This window comes from Metopolophium dirhodum, chromosome 5 (genome assembly GCF_019925205.1).
Source record: "Metopolophium dirhodum isolate CAU chromosome 5, ASM1992520v1, whole genome shotgun sequence".
Classification (NCBI taxonomy): Eukaryota; Metazoa; Arthropoda; class Insecta; order Hemiptera; family Aphididae; genus Metopolophium; species Metopolophium dirhodum.
Window position 1 is genome coordinate 1803514 of NC_083564.1, and position 27032 is coordinate 1830545.

At 25.9% G+C, this 27032-nt stretch overlaps 1 protein-coding gene across 1 annotated transcript in view; it reads right to left on the minus strand.

The window, feature by feature from the left end:
* Window positions 1-27032, minus strand: part of LOC132944613 (glycine receptor subunit alpha-2-like) — a 226522-nt gene that overhangs the window by 38142 nt on the left and 161348 nt on the right. The window contains exon 4 of the mRNA XM_061014057.1: window positions 2978-3201. Coding sequence (XP_060870040.1) covers window positions 2978-3201 — 224 coding nt within the window. The remainder of the gene's footprint in view (window positions 1-2977; window positions 3202-27032) is intronic.

Below are 27032 nucleotides of genomic sequence, written 5' to 3' on the forward strand. Positions count from 1 at the left end.
TGCTGTGCAGGTAATAAATGTTTTGGAGCGTCAGACCTTGAAGTAAATAGTCTAATTAAACGGCAGGAAATCACGCAAGATATAAAGATCTGAACGTATTTTGGTTAAACTTGGAAAGTTTGAGAAAACAAATTAAAGTTAGACAATATTTAGTAAAAATTAAAGGATTTGAAATTTGTGATTACCTACGGTTTCTTGGGGTTTTTGTATTAGCACTGCAGCAGTGATATACGGGTTACATACTGTATTTATTTAAAAATTTGGAAATATACTTGTGAATATAATATTATGTACCTATGTAAAGGCTTTATGTCTATTTGTGGAATCTGAATGTTTTTAAGTGGGATATTATGTTATATTTCAATGGACAATGGTCGAAACGATACAACCAGTTATCCCTAAATAGCGCAATAATAAGAACATTTTTTTATTTTTATAATTTGAAAAATAGAATATGTATTACCGTTGAGGGTTAGGCACTTACGGATCGTTTATTTCTAGAAAAGATTTTATCATTTGTGAATTTGTAATGTAACATTACTATTTTATTATTAATAATGGTTATAATTGAAACATAAACTTTCAGAAAAATTTAATTGTTATTGGATTTGAAAAGAAAAATGATTTATAAGCGTAATATAGAACTTCCTTTGTTTTAACGTATATTATTTTAATATCCAAAATTGTAAATTATTATTAATTTTTACGACGAAATCATTGTTATAGACATACACACATGTATATATACGTATATACATAAATCCCAAAACAGAGTTTGGTTATAAATAAATAAATATTGTCTTTGCTAAAATGTTTTCATATTAATTCAATATACATACATACATATGCGTACACTATAACTGCAATAAAATTTTTACTTAAAAGGCGTATTTTACTATATTGGTTGCCTTTGAATTGTACTTAGCAAACAAAAGCATTGAATGGCGTTTTGTTTAATATTGAAGAATTGAATCCATTTCATTTTATGGATTATTGTTTTTCGAGATTCTTAAAGTATATTGGAAAAATAACGAAGTTCTTACATTATAAGACAGTAATAATAAACGATATAAATCGATTTTATAAATTCACCACTTAGAAGCTACTATATAAATATGTTCAACATAGTATAACAATAATATATAGAAATAAGTTCAAATAACAATAAACGTTAACATAGACATTATTACGATTTTCCCGACGACTTGAATACAGAACACGGTATTGTAATATTTATATATTTTATTTACCTGAAACGAATGAAAAACGGATTCTCGGGACATCAAAGCCCAGAGCGGTTTAACCGTTTTAATGTTATGTATTGACGTATTGTTACTAAAACATAGGATTTCGAGAAAGGAAAAGCACTTGTCCAAACAATACACACGACCACGTGGATAGGATATGATAATATAATATATTAATAATGGACAATCCACAATGGACCAAGTCCACCATTATAGCCTACCGTGGTGGTAGCATGGCTCGAGTATGATTGTTTGTTACGTCATAATAATATTATTGAACCTTGGCCGCCGCTGCACCGAACGTTATCGGATCGCAAAAAAACAGTTAAAAACAAATATATTTTATACAACCATGCTACAGTCAGTGAAAATTCTCAGACATTTTCAAGTTCATTAAAATCATCGAAAACGAGAGCGAGTTAAATTTTAGGGGAAAAAAATCAAAGAGACATTTTTAATGATAACGTGTATAAGACGTGTTGACGATATTTGCGGCTGCAGGTGGAGAGTACCTATGCTAATATAATACAAGATGTTTTTTTTTCATATTATAATATAACGATATTCTATTCAGTGTTTCTATATCAATATTATAAGGGTAAGCAAAACGATCAGATCGCCATCTGAATCCGTCGAAAGACGACATTGTGTAATAATATATTAGAATAATATAATAAATTTATTTTAAAATCAACATAATATTTGTATTTGACATTATATAGTTTTTATTCCTATTTATTTTTCTATAAATATACATATACTACCATGATACTTGGATTGCAAGTTGGTTTTGGGACATTAGTCGTTAAAATTTTTTATTACTCAAAATGCATTATAATAAATATAATGTAGATTAAGACGAAATAATTATTATTCAATGGTTCATTAAAATGTAAAAATTAATAATGTATAGGGCCTAAAAATGAGCTTATTTTACTAAATGTACTAAATTTAATCTTAAAAAGTTTCGATTTTCTTCATTTGTGTGGAGTTTATATTTTGACGTACATCCCTTTTTGTACGTGACCTAATTTCATACTATTTACGAGGTTCATTTTGTTATTATCATCAAAACATTTGCACGTGACAATAATTTAAGTATCTGAAATATGAAGTTTACAGTATCTTGGAAAAATTATATTTAATAGTACCAACATTTTGTTAGATGCCTACACCGTTTTCAACAATTAAAACAAAAAAACAATTTACTATCAAAAATAAATACTAATAATATTTTACGTTGTGATAAATTATAATTTAAACAGTAAAATATAAGAAATTCTATTTTTTTTTGTTATATATATCTGTGGGTAATAATATTTTTCAAAACTAATTTAATTACAATGATTATTAACGATATCAATATTTTGTTATTCTTTTCTTTTAAAATAATAATATTATGGTTTAATGTTTATTTTTTATTTAATTACGAAAATAATGTAATTTAATTTATGACTTGTTAGGTGCATAATAATATTTTCTAATCGTATAACCAAACGGCAAAAGCAAATAATATATTGTATACAAACCGATAGAGAAGAAATGTTTTGGTTACTTAATTATTATTTGATTACATTTTAATTTTCTTTACATTATAATCAGATATATTTAACTCTGAAATGATGCTATGATCGGTATCCTTACTAATTGGTTTTTTACCGATGACATTTGTGCGAGAACAAATAAAAAGGATTCACCACTCAATGTCTAACTACGTATTCAAAAAATACCTGAGCATATAAAGTATATCTCCATCAGGTTTGATGCGTATCAACACGTTGGGCACAGTAACGAATTGGAATTCTGCGTGTTTTGCATTTGGAAAGTAAACTTCAGGTTTCCAGATGGCTTTGACTAAATTCGGATCATTTAGGTCCAGTGATTCCGTTATGTCTTTGTGTTGCAATCTCGCATCTTGCCACTTTTGTCGTAAATACAGGTCAACCTCGTAATCCTGTGAAACCAACAATTAATTATTAGTTTATCAGCAGGTTATATACGGCTATATAGGTGTTATACGTTTACCGGTCATTAATTGATATTCGTGTTAAACTAATACACTAGATTTCGTCTGCACATAGTATAAGATTTTTATATTACTATGAGTAGCACGAATACGCTAAGATAATCTCAAGATATTTTATAGGTCATATAGCAATCAAATCCAAATTCGTACTTAAGGTAATTTTTCTTTTGTTCTTTAACTATTTTTGGAATAAACCATCATATGATTATTATACCTCCGGTAGGAAATTTTACATGTAAACGTCTAATATCGCGATCGTAAAAAGTATACACGTGCTAAGACCTATCCAAATAGCCACAATGACCAATTTTTCGAGTGGCGTATCTGGGATTTTTTTTTTAAGAGGGGCGTCATTTAAATCCATTTATATATACTGAATAATGATAGTATATATTATTATATTACTAGGTACCTGTATATAAATTAAAATAAAGTTAAAGTTATAATAAAAAATCAACTAATAAAAACGACCGGCCAATCAAGACATTCATATATTATTATAATATAGATTTGGGAAAATAATTAATAAACCTTAAGGTTAGTAATATTTTTTATACTTAAAACAAGGGTAATATTCTCCAAACTCCCCCAGCTTGTATACGAAACTGAATGCCCCTATCTTTATATAAGTATTACGTTATCTCATTTTTACTAACAAAACACTACTAACTGTTATCCGACTATATGCAATTGACACAATCAGATATATGGACTGAGGAAAAAAAGTAGGGCTATGTAAACGTGTGTTTTTTTTTTTGTTTTATCATAAGCACATTGTTGGTGGATCTTAGTGTTTTCGAAAAAAATAACAATAATAGAACCTGCCGCCGGGGATTTCCACTATTGTTATAAGGTTTTGGAATAAGTGTGACACTCGTATTCAGATGATATACAATACATTTACATATCAAAAATAAAATACCACGAGAGTGCGGTATTATCATTACTTATTTCCTCAGTCAACATCGATTATCCATTTTACATGCGCGCGTATTTGATATTTTTCGTTTTACAATTGTACCACGTACATACCTACGCATTATAATATTTGCGTGATTTTCAAGATTCGAGATGAGTCCACAGAGTTGCGTACGAACTAACATATTATTTTGTCACTTCTTCCGTTAAAAATGATTTTATTACGTGGACGACAGTACACACTGCAGTCGAGTAAAAGTTATACTTTATTGGATCTATCGGGTATTCGAGTACGTAGTTTTAGTGACCAAACACGAAAGTTTGTTGTTTTCATACAAGCAGTACTTCGAAACTAGAGTGGTGTTTTTATATCACTCTGTCGCTGCTCAGATCGTTAATTAATATTGGATATGACTTCAGCTATGAGGAGGTAATTCGAAGCTATATAATATCAGAAATACATTTAATATGTATTGTCATTTCTTCTTTTGTTTGTTAATTTTAATAGTACCTACTACCTAGTTACTGATTCTTCGAGTTCCATTAAATATCGAGAAAAAAGTTTTATTAGCCACCTTGAAAAAACTTTATTAATTCGATGAAATCAAATAAAAAACTTTAGCGTATTCGGATGTTTGGCTGCCCAAAGAACTTTTTTTTATGAGGATTCCCATGTGGCGTTATGTATGTACTATTTGTATTACTTATATATATTGGTAGTTACAACGTTCGAAAAGGAATTTGTACTGTGGTAATTTAGTGTTTCGAAATATAAATAAAATTAGTTAATATTACTGTAGTAAAATAATATACTGATTTTACAAGATGGGCATTATTTCACAAGTTTTATGAAAAACTTATTATAATAGATGGAGGCGCAAATTTTGGTATAACAATTTATTTTTAACCACTTAATCATCAAAAAATTAAACGTGACCTCAATATTTGACATTTTCAAGATTTATTTACTACATTATATAATCATTACAGGTACCGAAATTAAATTGTTTTTTTTTTTGGTAGAATAATTAGATTATACAAACAAAGTCTTAAGCTTCAAAATAATATATTTGGAACACTGCACTGTTACAGATACAATAGCTAAAATGTGTAATTAGAAAAATTGATTATACGGAATAAATATTTTTGAACATTTTAAATATACGAGTGTAAAATATGTACGAGTTATTTAAGACCACTTGAATGCGTTTTTAAAGTACTAACTGAATGTAGGTATTACTTTATATTATTATTATTTAATTGTTTGTTGAAAGTTTATTTTAAAACGTACTTTTACCTTCTTTAATATATAAACTAGGCACCAAGCTTTCTGGCATCCGATTTGGTAAGCTTACTATTTTACCCCAGTGACTACTATAAACTTTAAAAACCAATGTCAGTGGGTATATGTAAAACACACAATCCTAACCCTGGAATTTTCGTCAAAATATACTAATATATATTTCCTTCCATATAGCTTAGAAATGTGAATCACTAGTCTTGAATTTGAATTTCATCGTATAATCTAACAGCTGGAACTGAAATACGGGCAAAGGTTCAATATTTGATGTTTAAAGTTCTCGTGGGACTACTTTTTTGTATCGTTCAAAAAAACAAAATTTGTAGTGCCTACCGCCTATCTAACACCTATATAATTTTCCGATTCTTTTGTAAAAAAAAAACAAAATACATTTATCGATGTAAGATGTCCACACTATTATTTTGCATTATAGCTTCTTATTCTCCCCGTGTCCGGTGCTGGACAATTTTATCAATTAAGTATATCAGTTATACTTACATACTAGTTAACATAGGTACCATTAATAAAGATAGGTATCAAATACAATTAATATTAATGTCAATAAATGAATAAATATAGAATAGAGTAAAACGAAAATAACGTGATAGATCATTGATATAAGCAATAGTTAAACATAATAATAACGTGTACATAAAATTGTTCAGTGGTCAAATCTCGTTTGTGAGCCAGTAGGTTGCCATAACTATTGCTCGATCATTAGCTGAGATATAGCTGAGAATCATAAACTGCGTACATTGTTTTGATTTTTTTAGGTTTTTAAACATTTGTATTAAATATGTACAAGATTATATCCACCATTTTTGCATCGTAAATATAATTTGCACGCGTATAAAATATTAATGAATAATGATTTCGTAATAATTTCGCACCAGTCGAAGTTTTTGAATTTAAATTTTTCAACTAAGAAAAATTTAATAACACTTTATATTATCTACAAGCATAAGTATATAGATATTTATGAGCATCTATAAATAAGATCAACAATATAATATCTATTTTGGAATTTATATAATAAAAATTATGTACTAATAATTATAAATTGAATTTACCTTGGTTTGAATATAATATGACGCTTAACCATGGTTAATTTACTTATTTTTTTACTATTCATTTTGAAGGTTATAATGTATCAATTATGTTTTTCTATAGTTAAATATACACATATATATATATATATATATACTATAAAGAATGTTTATTATTATATCTAGATAGTCTTATACAATATTTATGATGGATGGATAAATGGTATACTGTAACATTGACAACAGAGTGAAGATAACGTGAATAACACCTAAATTTGTATATTGATTTTATTTTAATAAACTCAAAATTCAAGGTAGAATAATAAAATTGAGTTATTATTTATACTTATATTATTGTGGTAGTATTTGTATGTCTACATTGTATTAGCTTAAAAATGTAAATACTGTTGTTGTATACAAATATTGTTTTGTATGGAATAAATAGTAAATACGATATGAATAATATCGTATCAATAATATATTATTTATGTTTGTTTCATCTTATGAAATGTCTATAGTTACATACTAAACATATTAAATATTACAGGATACAAATATAGCTACCTTGTACAATACATTTTGTTAATATTGTCCATATTTTGATACAACAATATTTCGAAGATAAAAGAATGGTTTTAAAACAAAATGTTTATATCAATTAATTTTTCGCTGTTGTTAATTAATGATTATATAATATTATTTATGCATTGTTATAGGACCAATTAAGGTTGTGTAGACGTGGGAAATAAAAACAATAAACCATATTTCTTAGTTACGAAAAATCGCGTGATGAATGATTTGTTAATCTCAAACAATATTAATGTACATTTATTTGGTGACAAACTTTTGGCTTTAAAATTGTTTCAACATGCCTTGTCAGCATGTCCTTATTTTATTTACAGTAGATTTGATTAATTTTCTCTCTCGAAAAAAAAACATATAGGTCGTACAACGTAATCCTATAAAGCTACCTAAGCCTAATTGACGAAAGTTTAGGTTAACTCTTTTAACAAGCTCTATCAATACCAAAATATTTCATTGCATTTTAATGATGAAAATAACCGGGGTAGTCGCTCTGCTATATATATAGTACCTTTTGAAAGCAACTCATGTCTCGTCACTGTTATGGATGTGTTAAATAATTATTTATCCATAAATAATTCACGACAATTTGGTTGAACTAATTTTTACCAAAAACAAAAACAGATCGAATATAATATTAAAGAGTAATTATTTCATATAATATTTCAGCTATTATTAGCTTATAACTCAATACCGAGTAGCTAAAAATCACGAATAGGTGCGTGTGGTAAAAAAAGATGGCTTATCTGAACATTTCCTGTGTATTAGTGGAATGTTTCAAATGTCTACGAATTACTAGTTTTTAAATTGCAACAAGTTCATAAAAATCGTTATTTTCACAAATGTCATCGAAATTTAAAATTCAAATGCTATGAAGAAAATATTGTGTTAATGTATTTTCAATAACTACTGTAATAACAATTTATGAAGAATATCTTATTATATATTTATGCTTTTTGATTTAGAAGCAAGTTTTCTATCGAAAAAAAAGTAAAAATGTCAGAATATGTTGATATTTTAATTATATTATGATTATATAGTGGTCTAATATAAAATGTATTTGTTGAAAATATCAAGTTAGGTAGTAAAATAAAAAAAAATATATGTTTTCAAAACTGTAGGTATTGCATAAAAATATGATTCCTATTATAAATTTATAATTTTTTTGTGGTTTTCCCGTTTGTTTAAGAAATCACGAGTTTTTAACCCTCCAAAAAACTGAACAACACAAACCCTTGTAAAACGTTTAGCTTATAATCTTAAATAATGTGGACAAATAAGGGTCTTCACCAGTCGCTTAACAATACATTTTCATGACAATGGCATTATAATAGTATCATCCTTTTATAGTTATATTTAAAACTACAATTTAATTTGATGTATAACATTTATTAACAAAATGTATTGAAAAATAATAAATCGTTTTAACTGTTTCATAAAAAATGTATGCCGGCGTATTGTATAGGCAATATAGGTACACGTAGTTTTTGATTAGGGAATAAAATGATTTTTTGCGTTTTTATTCGATTTAATTATAGTATTTAAATGTGTTAAATATGTTTTTTTTTATAACATTTTGACTTATTATGGAATCATTTGGTATTCTGACCACCTGTCACAATTTGGAGGCGATACAAAGTAATTCAATTTTGTAGACATCTTGTTTGAAATCATCATGTGTTATAAATTATAACGGTTATTTCTAAGTAATAACTACAAATAATTATTAGTCAATTATTAATTACAATTTATGGGAAAATGTCTTAAAAATGGTATTTAGTTTAGTGCATATTTTAATTTTAAAGTTTGAAAGCTTGATAATACAGAAATAAATTACGTTAAACCTAATAATAAATATTTAAAAAAATAAAACTAATTTAAAATTGAATCTGATAAAGTTAATAAAAACAGTGTCTTTATAATTATGAGTCATAGATTTTTTTTCAAACTCATAAATTAAGGATAAAAATATAATGTATGGTTTGAATATTATTGTTGAAATGTAAAACCCTATGAAATAAATTTGTTAGATTAAAAATTGTAATTGATAAAGTTACATCAGTTATAAATTATAATAATTTTAATTTGTATTTTAATAGGAACAGACTATTAAATTCAAACGAATATAATTCGTTATAATTCAAACGAATTTATAAGTGTTTAATTGAGATTAGATGGATATTCAAACAAGATAATAGAGAAATACTTTTCGGAGTTAACAAAACGGTTGAGGCTTTTTAATTATAATTGCTAACGATGTTTAAAGATAGTAGTTTTTGGTGGTCTAAAGGAATATTGAATGATTTTTTTTTGGTTGAGATAAGTTACTTTCTTTGGAAAATTAATTGCCTGTACATTAAACTCAAGAACTTAACATATTTTAAGGTTCACTTTTGAATATAATTTGTATAGTATAGTATTTGTAAATGAAACACTATATGGGTACAGAGGTACCTTCTACAACTGAAAACATATTTTATATTCATACATTATATTTTTATATTATTTTCTCTTACAAACATTCATAAAACAAATTAAACCACTTGTTTATGAATAAAATATAGATTTTACAAAAAGCGGAAACAACAAAACAACACTGGTTATGGATAAAAAGCTCATATAAGTTAAATTGTTATAATATCACACTGCTGTCATCAATAAATTTACTTCTTAGTAAAGATGATATAAAATGTAATAAATACTATTAACATTTGAAAATAATAAATACTTTTATAATAATCTACAAAATTAAAGTCCAATATTTAAATCAAATAAGTAGATTTATAAAACAAAATACACTCTGGCTTATAGAATAATTTAACATATTTTGTTCGTTTATATTTATAAAACATGGTTCAGGCTATTGACAATTAGTTTTTTAATATCTCTTGAACACTCAATTAATTATTTTAGTGACATAGTGTATGAAGAATTTATACAAATTAACAGAAATGATAACTTAACAGAATTATTTTTTTACTATATTGTTGTCGATTTTTCTAGGACATATACATATATTATAATACGATTCATGTCATTTTACAACTAATGCTTTTAATACGGCACATAAAAAATGTACCATTTCAAAACAGGACATTCAAAAACCTCGATACAAAAAGGGTGAAAAAAATATTATACAACTTTGGATTATCGAAAAATCCCAAAACTGAATATTGTCTTTTATCGCTTTGGGTATGTTTCTGGTAAAAAAAGTATAATATATACTAGAGGGTAAAAAATAATAGAGAAGCAAAGTAGCTAGCTTCAATAAACTGTATTTCATCAAATGAATGAAATAGTGGTGTAAAAAAGAAACAAAAACTATAATTAACTGTAGTACTATTCAACCTTTATGGACCTTCTGAAGTCGACTGTCTTACGAAATATGTAATGTATACTTAAATTACTTAATGTTCAAAGTTCCTTCAATGGAAGGGTTCTTCATTCTGAGAATCATGCATTTTTTTTCTCTCTCTTACATCATCACATTTACTTATTGTTAAAATATAACAAAATATATTATGTAACAGATTGTGATTTAAAAATTTTAATTAAAAAAAAATATTTACGCATCTTATGAAGTAATCGTAATATTTTTATTTGGCCATTCGTATTGTCACATATAAATTAAAACGAATTTGTTGGTCATGCGAAATGTGATCATATTGTGAACATTTTTATAATTTTATTTTTAAAGATTAAATTTGTGTAACATTATGATTTTTTTCTCTTTGTTGTGTTGTTTTGATGTCATCGTGTAAAAATTGACTAAGTACAAATAGAACAATTATTATAAAGTAATTTCAATTCAAAATTTAAAATTAAATTAATATAATTTACACTTGATCACCATTCACTTTTTGCATGATAAAATATCGTATGGGTAGCGTTTTTTTTTTGAGGAGGGTACTACCATTTTCATATTATATAATATATAGGTACATGTTAATGTTTGAATAATAATGACGAGACTGATTGAATTCCAATACTATTTGTTTAAATATAATATTATATACATTGTGCTTATTTTCAGTTTTAAAATATGTAACCATCGCAAGAACGGCGATAAAAAAGTTATTAAAATAAAATATATTTTTTACAACACGAGATTAATGATGCTTCATAAATATATAGTTGTAAAAATAGAAAAAACCATCTATTTTCTATTTTATGCGATAACATACAGGTGCCCACCGTGGTGTATTTATCTTATTTTTTTCTTAAATAGGTTTTTTTGTAATCTGATTTTTTCAAACTTCTGATTTTTCACTACAACTGTATAATGTACCATGTGGCCACCTTTATCAATTTTATTTTTATTTTTATGTAAAATAAATAAGTATGAATAATGTAGATATTAAGTTTAAGATAAAATTAATGACAAAAATGATACCGTAATATTTCCTTGTTTAATAGCACAATACGATGATGGAAAGGTAATGACGATTACCATATATTGGAAATAAGAGTATAATATAAACACTAAGCCAATATTTAAAAATTCATAATTTGAATATGTTTTATATTATGGATATTATAATATGTATTTTTTTTTAAATCAGCTAAAAATAGGCTACTTCAATTTTATAAATAATAATAAAAATTAATTGATTGTGGAAAGGAAGTGCGATCACTGGGTGGTTTCTTCCCTCACCATATTCATGTTCAAACTTATTGTAGCACATATTCTTATTATGCCTTTGTGTATAGGTTGTATATTCTCTAAAAAAAATTAAAAAAAAAAAAATTGATTGTGGCAATTAAATACAATACCTAAAAATTATTTTGAAAGACTATATCGTTTAAAAAAAACAATGCATCGCTCCACTCAGAATCTAAGAAGAGATTTAGTGAAAAAAAAAATAAACAATAAGAATTTCCGTATTTATTTGTAATTTAAAAAATATGATTAGTTTTACTAACCTACTTATAATTGCGGTAAATAAAATATAACACTATATCTATATTATAATGATATAAAAATAATTTAAAAAATAATTAAGTACAGTTTTTGTTTACCATGAAGTTATATTATTATATCGTTGGAGCTATAAGTGTATTCAGAGACAATTCATGTAATATAATATTTTTTTTTTTGTAAAAAATAATATTTTACAAACAGAGTTGGTAATGTTAGGTAGGTAGTTGAACATTGTATAACCATAAAGACATTAGTTAATTATTTATATGCTGAAAACAAATCTCGAACCCCGAGTGAGAGCATATACCTGAAAGATTATCTGGTAACCAGTTAAATGGCTTGTGTAAATGTTATATTACTTATGAAAACTAGCGAAATTCAAAAACATATTTGCAGGTTATTATATTTATGTTGGTTATGACAAATAAAGTACCCACTAACTTATCCTCAGCAAGTATTTGAAGTAATAAATCTGTAAAGTAAGATTATTGCTTTCATACTGTTTGATCCGCATAAATTCAATACATTTGTTATACTTTTGTGGAAAACTAATAATAATACAATTAAATAATATAATTCTTTATAGAATTATTTTTAATTATTTGTTAAAGCCTTAAATACATTAGAACTTAACAAGTCAAACCTTAAGTATATTGAGCTTAATTATCAATTTTTTTTTTTACTTGCTTATTGCTACTTTATCAAACATTGTTAAACATTGAAAATTAAAATATTAAAATTACATATTATAGTGTAATAATAATAAAATCAATAAGAAAAAAATAATAATGTGATTAATTCAATTAAGTAAGGGATTTGTATTTTGTAATTACTATTTAGATTATATTCCTTTAGTGCTCATATGAGGTTTATAATCATATATTTTTTAAATATGACAGTCAAAACAATGCTCCAAAAGTTTCACATAGGTTTTTATTCACTGATTAAAAAATAATGTATTTTCAGTAATAATAAAATTGTTATTTCAAGAAATAAAATGCATAATACATTATTTCTTATTAATTTTAAAACTTCTTGTAACTATATTATATCTACTTAAAAATATTATATTTAATAATAGTATATTTTTATTGTTCATAAAAAATGACATTATTTGAAAAAGATTATTTTCCGGATATTCTTGGTAACACTTTTTATTTTAAGGTAATTATTATAAAATAATCGATGGTAATTTATTTATTTTTTTATCAAATTACTTATGTACAAAAAATAAAACCAAACAAGCATGCATGAACTTTCACTATTTTTTGCGATTTTTATCGAAAATTACTTGTTTCATAAAAAAATTGCCTATCTAAAGTACAATATTCTATGTTGAATTTTCAATCTATATCTAGGGCTATTTTATAAATCCCTCATCCTACTCGAAATAGTGTGTACAGAATATAAAAATAAAACGCACAGTAAAACCAATAGCTTCCAATCGCTGTGCTCGAATCTAAAAAAATAATAAAAACAGACTTCAATCACAGAGATTTTTTTATTACGAGTCATAAAACGTAGTGTTTGTTTTATCACTATAGCAATACAATTAATTTAAATTAGACTAATTGTTTCTTCATTCCAATGCCGTTGTATTACCCTTTTCCTGTCTTTTATGCAATTGCATCCTTCCGAAAATTAAATTTCGACGTAACTTAATTGAATTCTCATGCAGGATAGAGTTTCAATAGAATAATAAGGTTCATTAAAATTTTTTTGTATCAGCATTTTGGTTTAAAAAAAAATTCGGATCGAGGCCAATTGACTCATATTTTTTTGACTTTGCCCTGGTAATTTGACATCGAACAATATGGGGCATCTTTTTATAGACCTCTTTAAAACGGAATCTGTGTAATTGCTTGGATAACGAAAAACCAGCATGGTAGTTCTCGATTTTAATGGTTTTATTCCCTTGGTGTGAAAATACACTAAACTAAAAGTATTTGGCTCGTTAAACTCCCGTATAACAGCATGAATAATTTATAAAATGCATTAAATATGAAATGGATTTTGACAGAAAAATAAGTAAAAGTATTGAATTTTTTGCTCAAGAAACCGTATTCAGCAGTCTGTATTATGAGTGTACCTATTTATTAATCGTTGTTCAAAAATTGATAATCCGAACTGAATGCAGTCTTCATAGCATATACATGTACTTAAAAAAAAAGTTAAAATTTGCAGATAAAAATTATAATATTACAAAATAAAATAATCAGACAGTGCGCACAATCCTTGCGTTATTTAAAACCAGTAAATGTACGTAACTCAAAAAGAAACATAAGGCAAGGCTGCTTGTGATTGAAATGTAAGCTTGTGGTCCAACGCATAATACTGTATAGGTATAAGTTGTATAACATCTATACCACGGAATAGTTTTGTACAATAACATTAACAAACTCAAGTTTTGTTTATTTCACAAAAGAAATCATATTTAATGAGTAGCATTCGATTTCCATATAATACACCTGTTTACACATAATGAATATTTCTATACACAGTTACACACATTCGAAACAAAAAAAAAAACCCATTTAAATTAGTACCTATATGCAATTATAGTTAATACGAATATTAGGATTTAAAACGGTATAATAATCCTATGGAATGGTTTTGGTACGTGTGTAATGTATATTATGTATATGCATATTTTTTTTTGTAAGAAATAAAGAATAATTTTCGTTTACCTTTTTTGCAAAATCAAAACACAATTTTAAGGTCTTTAAAATTATGCATATTTTTCGTACAATGCAATATGGAAATTTAAAATAAATAATAAACATACACGTAAGCACTTATTTTTGTTTCATAACACGGAAGTTGTACAATTTTTATTTTATTCCTAGCTTAGAGATAAAAATTGTTCACCGCGGAGACTACATGTAAATATTTTATTATTCGGAATACATTTTTTGTACATGGTTATATTATTTCAAGTGTAAGTTTATTGTTTATATCGAACATCGATCGTATATCACTGGTGAAATATAGTATCATCTGCCCCCTACAATAGATTCGCGATAGTTATTCAATAATCCTCACTAAATGCACTGTGCATTTTTATTTAAATAAAAAGTATACAATGAAAATGTTATATTATATAGGTACTAATTTTTGGTACAATAGTAATAGGATAGGTAGCTTAAAATGCTTTCTTTTTGCTTTCCTTTTTTCGTCAACTCCGTTTGAGAATATTTCACTGTAAAAACAGAATTTGAATATATTATAATGATTTATATAATATTATATATTAATCGCCGAGTTGTAACATTTGATCAATACCTATATGTATTTCTTTCGAATGAAATATTATACTAATGACTTAGATGTTAATGATTGTTATAATAATATATTATATTATTATGATGAGTTCCCAAGAATAAAATATGTACTTTGGTGTAAATGTAATTTTATCTTGACGTTTCGGACGAATATCATCATTAATCACTATAGTTTTCTTTGATCAATACCTAAATGTATTTCTTTCGAATAAAATATTATACTAATGACTTAGATATTAATGATTGTTATAATAATATATTATATTATTATGATGAGTTCCCTAGAATAAAATATGTACTTTGGCGTAAATGTAATTTTATCTTGACATTTCGGACGAATATCATCATTAATCACTATAGTTTTCTATGTAATCAAGTTTAACATTAATGTACCTACTCGAAAAACGCAATCAATGACTTACGAAAAGTAAGGTAAACTTTGTAATGATATTAAACAAATAGTGTTTGCCGTTTCCAATTACAAAAGGTAAACGCAATTACTGGCAATTTTCTAGTACTAGATTAATTTGTATAATGCATTAGTCGGAAACCTTAATTAATAAATCAAGTTTTTGTTTTACCTACTCGACTGAATACCTTACGTGCGTCGAAATAAATTTGTTGAAAAATAGCGAAGTCAATGCATTTATCTTTTAATGTCATTATTGATAAAATATAACGAATATGATTATTATGTAAGTTCTTATATTATGTTGTTTAAAGTAAATTTTGTATTTATATTTAATTTATATTTTGTTGTCGTGTGATCAATCATTTGGTAGGTTCACAAGTCACAATGTACAGCTAAGATTTCCATCCCTCTTCCCATCCGTTTTAGTTTAACGAAATAATTAACCCCCGTATCCCTTTTTAGTTGTGAGATATGCCAATAATTACTAGCAGTATTTCGTCCTTATTATTATTTTGCCTTTTTAATTATTATTTATTTCCCTTGATAATGAACATCATCAAGTTTATTTATTGCTAATCATTTTATTGAATTTTCCTACTTCTCCAGCCTGAGTTAGCACCTCGACATAAGTTTATCTGTCTATTCAATTGATTTTCTCCATGCGTCTCCTATATCTTAATAGTCTCTAAAGTCTAAAGAGATATTTTTTATGTTTCATTGATCATCCATGTTTGAGTTTTACACCCATAAATAAATTGTGAATAAATAAATGTAATAATGTAATATAAAATCATTGGTAACTCTAATTTTTGTAAATAATGTATTCAACTCAGTACTCTCTTGATTTGTAATAAATTCAGTTAAAAAAATATTATAAGAGTTAGATATAACTTATATGACTGTTTTTTTAGAAAACAGATCAATATTTGAATATTCACAATAAATAAACCTTTGTACAATTTGTGGATAGTTGAATAGGAATAATATTATATTGCTTGTGGTAAAAACTTTTAGTTTAGAGACGCAGTGCGTACCTATTATAGAAATTACCTATAACAATATGGACATTTTAAATATTTATGTTATAAAAACTGATTAAAAAAAATATATATATATTTACTACCGAAAACCGCGATAGATATTTTTATGTACAAAATAATTGACCTCAATTTAAACACGGTCAAAACCAAATGTTGGTAAGCAATGAGATGTAAATGGACAATTATTATATGTATAGCCATTCATACAAGGGGTTACAACTGACAAGTGTTAACGTTAACAGTTCATAAATCACGAGCAAAAAAAATACATTTATGCCGTTCGTCTCAAATACAAACATTTTTAAAACAATCGACTGATGTGTAATAATGGCACAGCGTTGTGTTGCCGATAAAACGCTATGCGCCAATCGAATAATATTCATTATTTAATATTTTATATTTGCTTAATATACCTAAATAATATTATCTTTGACACGAACAATATGTTCCACCCTCTCGATGTGTACATTCAGGATTACGGTCTAGAATGATATAAACATTTTTTATTTTATAAAAATTCAAATTCGTTGAACGAAAGACGAAATCGACAAATTGATGATTGATAAATGTATAGCCGTAACGTTGTAGTTTATGATGTTTGTATAATAATGTATACACCATAAGTGGAAAGTATGAATATATTTGAATGCAAAATCTATGTATGTTATAGCTTATAATATATGCTACTGGTAATGTAGGTAATTAATTCTCGCATTATGACTATTATAATTCATTATGCATCTTATACGTTTCTGTATGTACCTATTTTACAATAAAAACATACAAAGTAACTACATACAAACTATTAAAAACTTGCATCTTGCCACTTAAAATGTCACTGGGTTAGGTTATACTGCTAATTTATTATACGCATCTGATTTATCACTCGAGTCAAGGATTTCCCAGCTCGCTCTAATCAGGAAGAAAAATCGTTTAAATTTTTTAATTTTAGTAGGCATAAATCATTTTTTACCGAATTTTATTCTCTTAACCTCTAAATATCCGTATAGTAAAGAATAAATGGTCTGAATAAATTTCCAAGCTTGAAATTAAATTCCCACTTCACCCTAGCCATTTATATTATATATATTACGCAGTTTGATGAAAGTCTAGTACCCATAACTGTACATGCATGCTATATTATGGTATACATTTATCTCTGTATTATTTCATTTTTACGCTTAACGTGGTATCCATGTTTTCCTAAATAAAGTTTTTTAACATTTTTTCTTTTATTTCTAATTTTTTAAAATTATTATTTTGTGAATTAAAAATCAATGATTGCCAAATTATATGCATTAACGTTAAAATTGTTTTTTAATTTTTTGTATTGATTTTTAACAACCAACTATGTGAATAAGTATAAATATTATTTTGAAAATTTAGGTTTAACATTTTAATTTAAAATTTATATTTGTTGATGAAATTATTCAGAAAAAAGTAATCGGCACGCACATGGTTAAATATTTTATAAAAATCGGTTCGGTTTCAGTTTATAGTATCTAGCAATGAATGTGATAATAGTATAAAATATTTAAACCAAAGTGAAGTAAAAATGTATATTTCGGGATTATTTACATAGTTTGAAACATATTTAATAACTTATATAACTGCAGGTATATTATAATATTATACATACCCATTATTCATACAATAATTTACGAGACATTAAAAAATCAATTATAATTTATTAATGTTATATTCCTATATTTGATTTAAGATTATCTTATTACATGAAAATATTCCAAAGCTTTATGATTTCTTTTCGTTATTTAAAATAATAAAATTTAATGTATATTTGGGAAGTAATATAACTCTGAATGTATAAATAATACATGAATAAATAATCACAAAATCTGTTTAGAGGGTTATACAAATTTATGTATTAAAAACGATTAAATTAACCAACAATGGTTTTTTAATGTATAGGGACCGTGTTTTACAAAAATATAAAATCAACACATTATTTTGGTAATAATTACTTACATAACGTTTAAAAGTTTTATAAGTAAAATAAAATAATTTTAACTTAGTGGAATGTAAACATATTTCTGATTTTTATACCTGCCTATATGAGTTCTTACCTAGGTTATATGTATTCATTTTTTTTTAACATTAATCGTACAAAAAACACCTACACCTGTCTATTTAATTGTATGCCTATTATCATATTAAAAGTAGTTTATTAAACATCGTACTTAATTGATTTGATTGTAAAATGAAGACAAGTAAATAATATTCTGATGTTATTTTATCTTGCTGCTAACGAGTAAAATAACAGGTAGGGTTATGGGTAGAGTACAGGTACCTGACTATGACAATCGAATAATAGATTTTTTTTGTTTTTAATTTTTTAATTTTTGTTTATTACACATAATCTGTTACAATAAAATGAAGAAAAGCTTAAGAACAACTCTAAAGATTATATTGTAGTGAACAGCTGGATTTACAACGAGAGTACCAAGAGATTGTATTAAAACGCTTAAAAATAAAGCTCAACACAATGGAAAAAGTCTTGTTATAAACATTATAATAGAATTATTCATAGGAAGAGGATAAGTACTGTTGTAATAGATAGTTACATGCGTTCACAGAGTTGGTTTGTATAAATCCGTCAAAAGTCTACTTGTTGTTATTTTTAATAATTTTAACTTACAATAAAAATGGCAGGCATAAGAAATAAATCAAATGTTTGTTAAAGAATTACAGTAATTATTCCCAACAGGTAGGACGCTGCGAGAACGAATAGTTAACCAAATATATGAAATATAATATTATGTATACCTATAAGTTCTTACCTCAATATACTAAAGGCGCAATAATAACATTTGTAATGTGATATTTAAACGCACCTAAATATAAAGAACATCTAACCATAAAATACACGTCGTCATTGAACCCACGAGACACACAATACCATTTGGACACCTAAATAGCCGAGATCGAAAAAGAATCATTGTTAAAAGTACAGCACCAACAATGAAAAAGAAACATAAGGAAAAGAACAGCACCAACAGCTACTGTACATTTTGTGTTACCAACTTACTAGATTTAACTATATTTTAAGAATCCAGCAATCATAGCCTTCATTATGGGGTAGAGGTGCATGGCAAATGCTACTCCGCCAATGTTATCCACCGACTGCTCCGAGGCTTTATATAGACCACATACAATTGAATTAAAAATATTATTCAAGATGCTTGCTTCCCAATAATTTTACTCCAAATGACGCCCCTGCCAGCAATTGTTGCAAACTAATTTATTTTAATTTGAAAATAGGCTGGTTATACCTAATATTCGCTTCAATCCTTTATAGTTCAAATATAGTTTTGAATAAATAATTATATTAATATAAAATGTATTTATTGTTATTTGAACAGTGCCATTATGTTCAAATATAATAATACAAAATATTTCGTATATTAAGTATGTTATTTATGTATGATTCAAATTATAACACTACAATTACATTATTTTACGATATGAGTATGCAGTTGACTTTAAACTGTATTGCAACTAATTTTTTCAAAATATATCTATATCAGATGAACATAATATAGTACCTGTAGCATATTACTTTTATGGATTCGCATAATTATAGTTTATTATTTTTTTATAAACTCACATAATATAATAACAAAGTGGTGATTATTACATTTGGAAAAATTGATCTATACCACACAACAACATAGTAATATTAAGAAGTGCTGGCTGAAGCAAGTAAGTAAGTGACACCACTCGTCCGACTATCAACTGATACCCAGTGCCACCAACGGTTTACCATTAAACAATCACATACAGTACAAAACACCAGAATTAACAACCCCCTCCCTCTTATGACACGGACACAGTACTGGGGCCTCATCTGTTTCTATACAGTTTTTTAATGTACCTGGTCTAAAGATGTATTATGTCAAAAAATAAAATATAAAATGTTCATATCATAAAAACTAAGTACTACATTATGATAAATTCATAGTAAATTTATATTTTATAACAATGTGATAAAGTTTGAAAATTAGTAAAAATAGGAATTGTGAACAATGTAGTTCAATGTAGTGCATGATATTATCATGTAGTTATTGATTCGTTAATAATATTAATATATTTAATTGTGAATTGATATTAGGCGTTATTAACATATTAACGCGAGGTATAAATATATCTATATATTTTTTATTTATCTTTCAAACCACCGACGACAAAGATTTTTAGTTTTAAATTGTACAATATGGATACAGTTTTACAATACATTTATTAAATGGTGACATAGTTTAAATTAAGATATAAGTAAGATACCTATATGGCTATATAAGATATTAAGATATGTATAATACACATGATATTTGATAATTATTTTGCTAGTCTCATTAGTTTTTTTTCAAATTATTCTAAATGGTACGAACACGCAACCATGATAATAGAAATTAAACATTTTTTCATGGCTTAAGATTGACCGTTGAAAGGGACTCACTAAATATATATTGTTATGCCTACGACCTACCTATATATTTTACAAGAATGTATAAGAAATTTGTTTATATCTAATTACGAACGGTGTAAATAATAATTAATCAGATTATCAGCCTTACTTAAATGTCAATAATAATAAAAACAATACGCCGTTAGTTAATGACAGTAAGAATATTAATATTAATATACCGGTGCGTATATGGGACGGTTATTTTCCATCTTGTCAAAAGTAAAAGTAAGTTCCGTATTCTGATGCATCACAAAGACTTTGTAATATCATTATACCAATATATTGATGTTTGGTAATATTTCACCAACGCACACGTCAGGTATTGGAGAAAGTTGTACTTAATCGTAAATCATGTCGGCACCAAGTGCCAAAGTCTTTGAATAAAATTTACTGATGATTTATAAGCGTTCGTTGGCGAATACTTATGAAGCCTCAATATTTAGACCAGCTATTACACCATTATGTACTTAGTCGATATACAATAAAATGTACATTGTAATCGTATGACCCTGGTTGTACAATTGTTTAAGCTGATTGTGGTGTAGGTCAATAATGTGAGTCACGATGACGTGTTTCAAACTATATCAACAGCTGTTCCTATTGTGGATAAGATTATAATGAGCAACATTTATTCTGATGAGAGTTAACCTAAATGTTATGTTATTATTGTTGTATTTGAAAAGTTTAATAATTTATCTTTAATAATTATTGAGATTTTTGTATTACTTGTATTTCTTGTAACTTGTGGAGATACTAATGTCTGTGTATTTGTGTATGTGTGTGTGTATGTATGGGGGGGGGGGGATGAGAACCTCCGTTTACTACTATTATTATTTAACGGATAATTTTCCTGAAAATATTTATATAAAGTATTGACGTCAAAAGAGTAGTTTTGAGTTATTTAACTTAGTGTACAATGAATAATATGTCCATATATAGGTATCAATATGTCACATTTTTAAAAATGGCCACAAGTATAATAAATACTATATTTTATATTACATAATATATTTAATGTTTTCGCTAAATCATTTTAAAGGACTATTATCCTTAATACTAACATTTTAATAACTCAAAAACTACTTGTTCAAGTTTTGTATTAGGTAAGTTATCAATGTGTTCGTACAAATTATCCACTAAATAATTTACAGTAAACAAGAGCTGTTCTTATTTGAAAAAAAAACAGAAGGTATTATCGCCACAGAATACTTCCTAAATAGCAAAAAAAAAAATCTCAAAAATTTGAATGTATAGTCTTTGTCAGTATATTTGAATCAGAATTTGAATAAAAATATTATTAAATGAAAAACGGGAGTGAGTCACTCCGTATAATATTTGTTGTTTTGAAAAAAACAATCATAGCAAATTGGCAATGCTTCCATAGATCCATGTCATGTGAAGATTACCGTCCAGTGACTAGATTACGTTATGAGGTCTCTGTACCGTTTATATTTTAGGTGACGGTGTATGTCGAATGATATGAAACCAAAATATACATTGTAAGTTTCAAATATAAGAATTAAAAAAAAATTATAATGTTTGATTTGTACATGTGATAAGTGTTCTTATACGAAAAACTTTTCTAACACAAAAGTAAATTATTAATAACGGAACACTAATTAACAATTAATTACGTGAGATTAATAAGAGAATTTTCATACAGATAACATAACATAACTATATGTTGGATATAGTTACATATTAAATGTTCCTGGCTTCAGACTTTATAATCACATGTTTTCGATGTTTTAACTGTTGTAGGTAGTTTGAAACTCGATTTTGACTCAAAAATATTCGCTCAGAAAATATCTAAAATCATTTTACTGATATCAGTTATATTTTTTAGTATTTTTATAACTTAGTAGAATCTATAAAAATGTTATTGTTTTTAGATTCTGAGCGAAGCGATGAATGTATTGATTTTACAATGATGTGTGTGTTTTTTTTTTTTGTGCCTGTCATCACCTTTTAGGACAGTAAAAGTGTTTGGATTTTCTTCAACAGTAACTTTTATGATAGGAAAGTGAATCTAGTTGGTACTTTGGGGGGTCAAAAGTAAAAATTTCTCAGTAATTTTTAAACGCGACGTGAAAAACAAAAGAAAAATTAAAGATAAACGGGAATTTTTACGCAAAATATTTTGTAGCTGAAAATTTATAAAATGTTCAATTTTTATAGCCAAGGATTGAAAATTTAAAACAAGGTTCCACGTTAATAGGTTATATAAGTATATAAATTACTTTATTCACAATAATATCATCAAATATACTTGGTAATATCATAGGCTGACTGACCGTTTTCGCTCAGAATCATTTTTCTTATACAATGATATTATATCATTGAATTCAAATTTAACATTATCCATTACAGTGACCTACTTGTTACCAACTGTACAGCAGAGCGACATCCACTTACCCACCTTTTTTTTTTTATTATCGAATGTTCATAAAATTAAAATTTTAAAATTTTTTATAAACTTTACTTTGAAAATAATTGAATTTCCAAAGTCTATCATAGGCGTGTAATGTATGTGATTGCAATGGTACACAGTTGTGGCACTGGGTATTAATTCTGAGTGGCGCGAGCAGTGTCTTTTGCTTCAGTCATCACTTATTGTTTTATTATGTTATTATGTTGTTCAGTGGTACAGATAAATTTCCATATGCAATGATCACCACTTTGTTTTTTAACTTGTGAATCAATAAAAAGTAATATGGTATAGTAGGTGTATCTACTTACTTATTCATCAAAATAATATGTTTTTCCAAATTATTTTCATAATATAGTTTCATAATTATATTATTGTTTTAATTTTATATTATTTTAGCTTATTAATATAGTTTAATATTTAACAGAGATAAATTTTAAACGAGTTTTTAATTACCTATTAAATATTTTAAAATTTTGAGAGAGCGAGAATATTAATTGAAAATTGCTAAGTTACGCGTTATTTTTTGACATTGGTAATTGTTTTTACAATGTTTAATTTATTTAATATTTTTTATAGTGTACAGTTATACCTAAATATATGAATAGGCCATATGAATATATTAATATATTATAAACCATTAAATAATATACTTTCATATTTCTAATGCTTAGTTTATCTAATTTTATTGATAATTAATAAAGATTTTATTTAAATTTGTATGCATATTCCTATATGTATACATTTTACAATTTTAACTAATATTTGTTGAAATCATTATTGTTATAAAATGGAATGTAAATATCAGTGTATTTTTTATTTAAGTGGCCATTGAAAAGAGTTAGACAGGCAGGAAAAGGGAGTGAACACTGAATACTCGCATACCTAGCTTATATAGAGAAAAAAAATGCCGTAGAGCTTAAGCTCTCTCGATTTCATTTTTTATTTACGCATACGTATGGATAAGGGTTTAATTTACGATGATGTTTTAAAATTTAAAATAATGAAGAATAATACTATATCCGAGATCCGCCAAATGATTATGCTAATCAGCTATGTTTTAATAAAATCTGTCAATAAGACCAGTAGAATCTCTTCCAATAAAGGGTATTCTGTTCTATTAATTCGATGATTGAAATATACTTATTTTATTATTTTAATCATTTAAAAGAATACAATTTACAATCTGAATAGTAAAATATACATATATAAACATTGATATAATTCTCAACCTTTGGAACTGACTTTAAAAATCTTAAATCTAAGTAATGCTTAAATAATAATTTTTAATGAACAAAAACAAATTATGTATTATTTTTAATTTCTAAAATAATATTGAAATAAAACAATTGGATGTGTCGTTAAATTTTATTTTATTTTTCATAATGATATACATTTATATTTTATAAGCTCATATTATTATACTTGTTATTATATAGTTGTCAAATTTATATCTGAGCGTACTTACTACATTCTTTCGTCGAATTGAGGCTAGCAAATGAGTAACCAACACTTGGTTCTCCTATATTCCATTGGAATTAATTTTTATTAAATATTTTTTAAATTTATTTTAAATTTATCGAATGCAAGTACTGGAATATGATTTGATTTTTAGTATAATAGCATGTTAAAAAATAAACAATCAAGAATTTCTAGGATATTAAGTAAGCTACGTCAGAGACTTTAAGATGAATTCAATAAGACAACACATATTTATGTATAATTATTAATTACTTATAGATTTAACTACGAAAAGCGTTAATTATGGACAACAAGGAAAATTAATTGATGTCGATAATAATTTATAAGCTCATATATGTGATATTTTAGTCTGAATGGAGAATATATTAACTATACCTACCTAAAAATTCAAACGTATTCACCCGAATTAAAAAAATCATATTTATTATTAAAATGCTGGTACAGTAATAAAACAACAAAATGAAAAATATTCTTAAGATAATCAATTTTTTTTATACTATGTGTTACACTGTAAATCTGTAACTATAATGTTCATTATGTTCCACTGGTCACCCAGCACACATCTAAACGGTATTTATTCGAAATACGATATTTTTTTGTCTATTTCGACACTAACAGATGATAGTTGACTTATCATTACAAACGCTCACAAAATACGTTTATCAGAAACGAAAATAAAAAACAAACTTTACGAAAATAAACTTGACTATCTTATTTTTGCAATGGTTTATATGTCGTTAACCTGGGATTTACTGTTGCTGAGCTATATCAATTCGTAATCTGATGAATATAACCTTGTATACTTGGCGAGATATGTCAATGATTGTATTTTTTTTTTTAGTTTACCTCATGTAACAAGTTAAAATATAATTAAACTTTAAATCAGTTAATCCATCGTTTAGTTTGGTGACAAAACAATATAATTTATAAACAATGACTCTCGATATTCAATGGATGATCGGTCCTATTATTTTTATTCGAGATAAATAACGATATTTTTACTGAATAAGTTGTCACTTTTGGTGAAATAATAGTATTAGTATAACATTTTAACAAGTTTCATATAATTGTGATAATTTAACTTGAATGTTCAATGTTGAATTGATAAGGTTCTTACAATGGAAATAATGTATCGATTTCAAATGTGTGACTAAATATTCTGTAAGCGGATGATGCGATTAAAAACAAAAACATAATATCTATTTATAAGCTGTTTTGTAAATATGAATAATATATTATTTTATTCAATTTCGTGTGCATTAGTTTGTTTTTTATGCTGAAAATGAAATCGTGTCTATACATTGGCAAACCCATACAGTTGTGTTGCCAAAAAAGACAAATGTAAGACATTTAGTCAATAGAAACATGATACTTACATATTTTATATTTATATAATATTAATAAAAAAAAATATGCTAAACCTACTACAATTATTTATTGTAAAAATCATAGATTCCATTATTCGAGTTTAGTGCATTGTTCCATATGCGTGTATAATATCAAACTGTATTATTAATATTATTCAATTATTTATTAGTATAAGTTTGTAATTTACTAATAATTGTGTAGTAGATAAGTCATACTATTATAATCGTAAGCTAATGAAAAGTTTGAACATTTTACGATGCTTATAGATTAAAATTAATAAACGAACTAACTGTCAAAAACGAAACGGAACATTTTTGTAGAGTTGAACAACGTTCATCTTTAATAATAATACCGATCTGTCAATATAATATGATTTTATGATATTATGTATTTCATAACATATATAATTTGTTTGGTCCAGTAAGAAATAATTAATATGTGTAATTGTGAGATAAATTAAATATATCATTTATAATATTACATATTATAAATCGAATA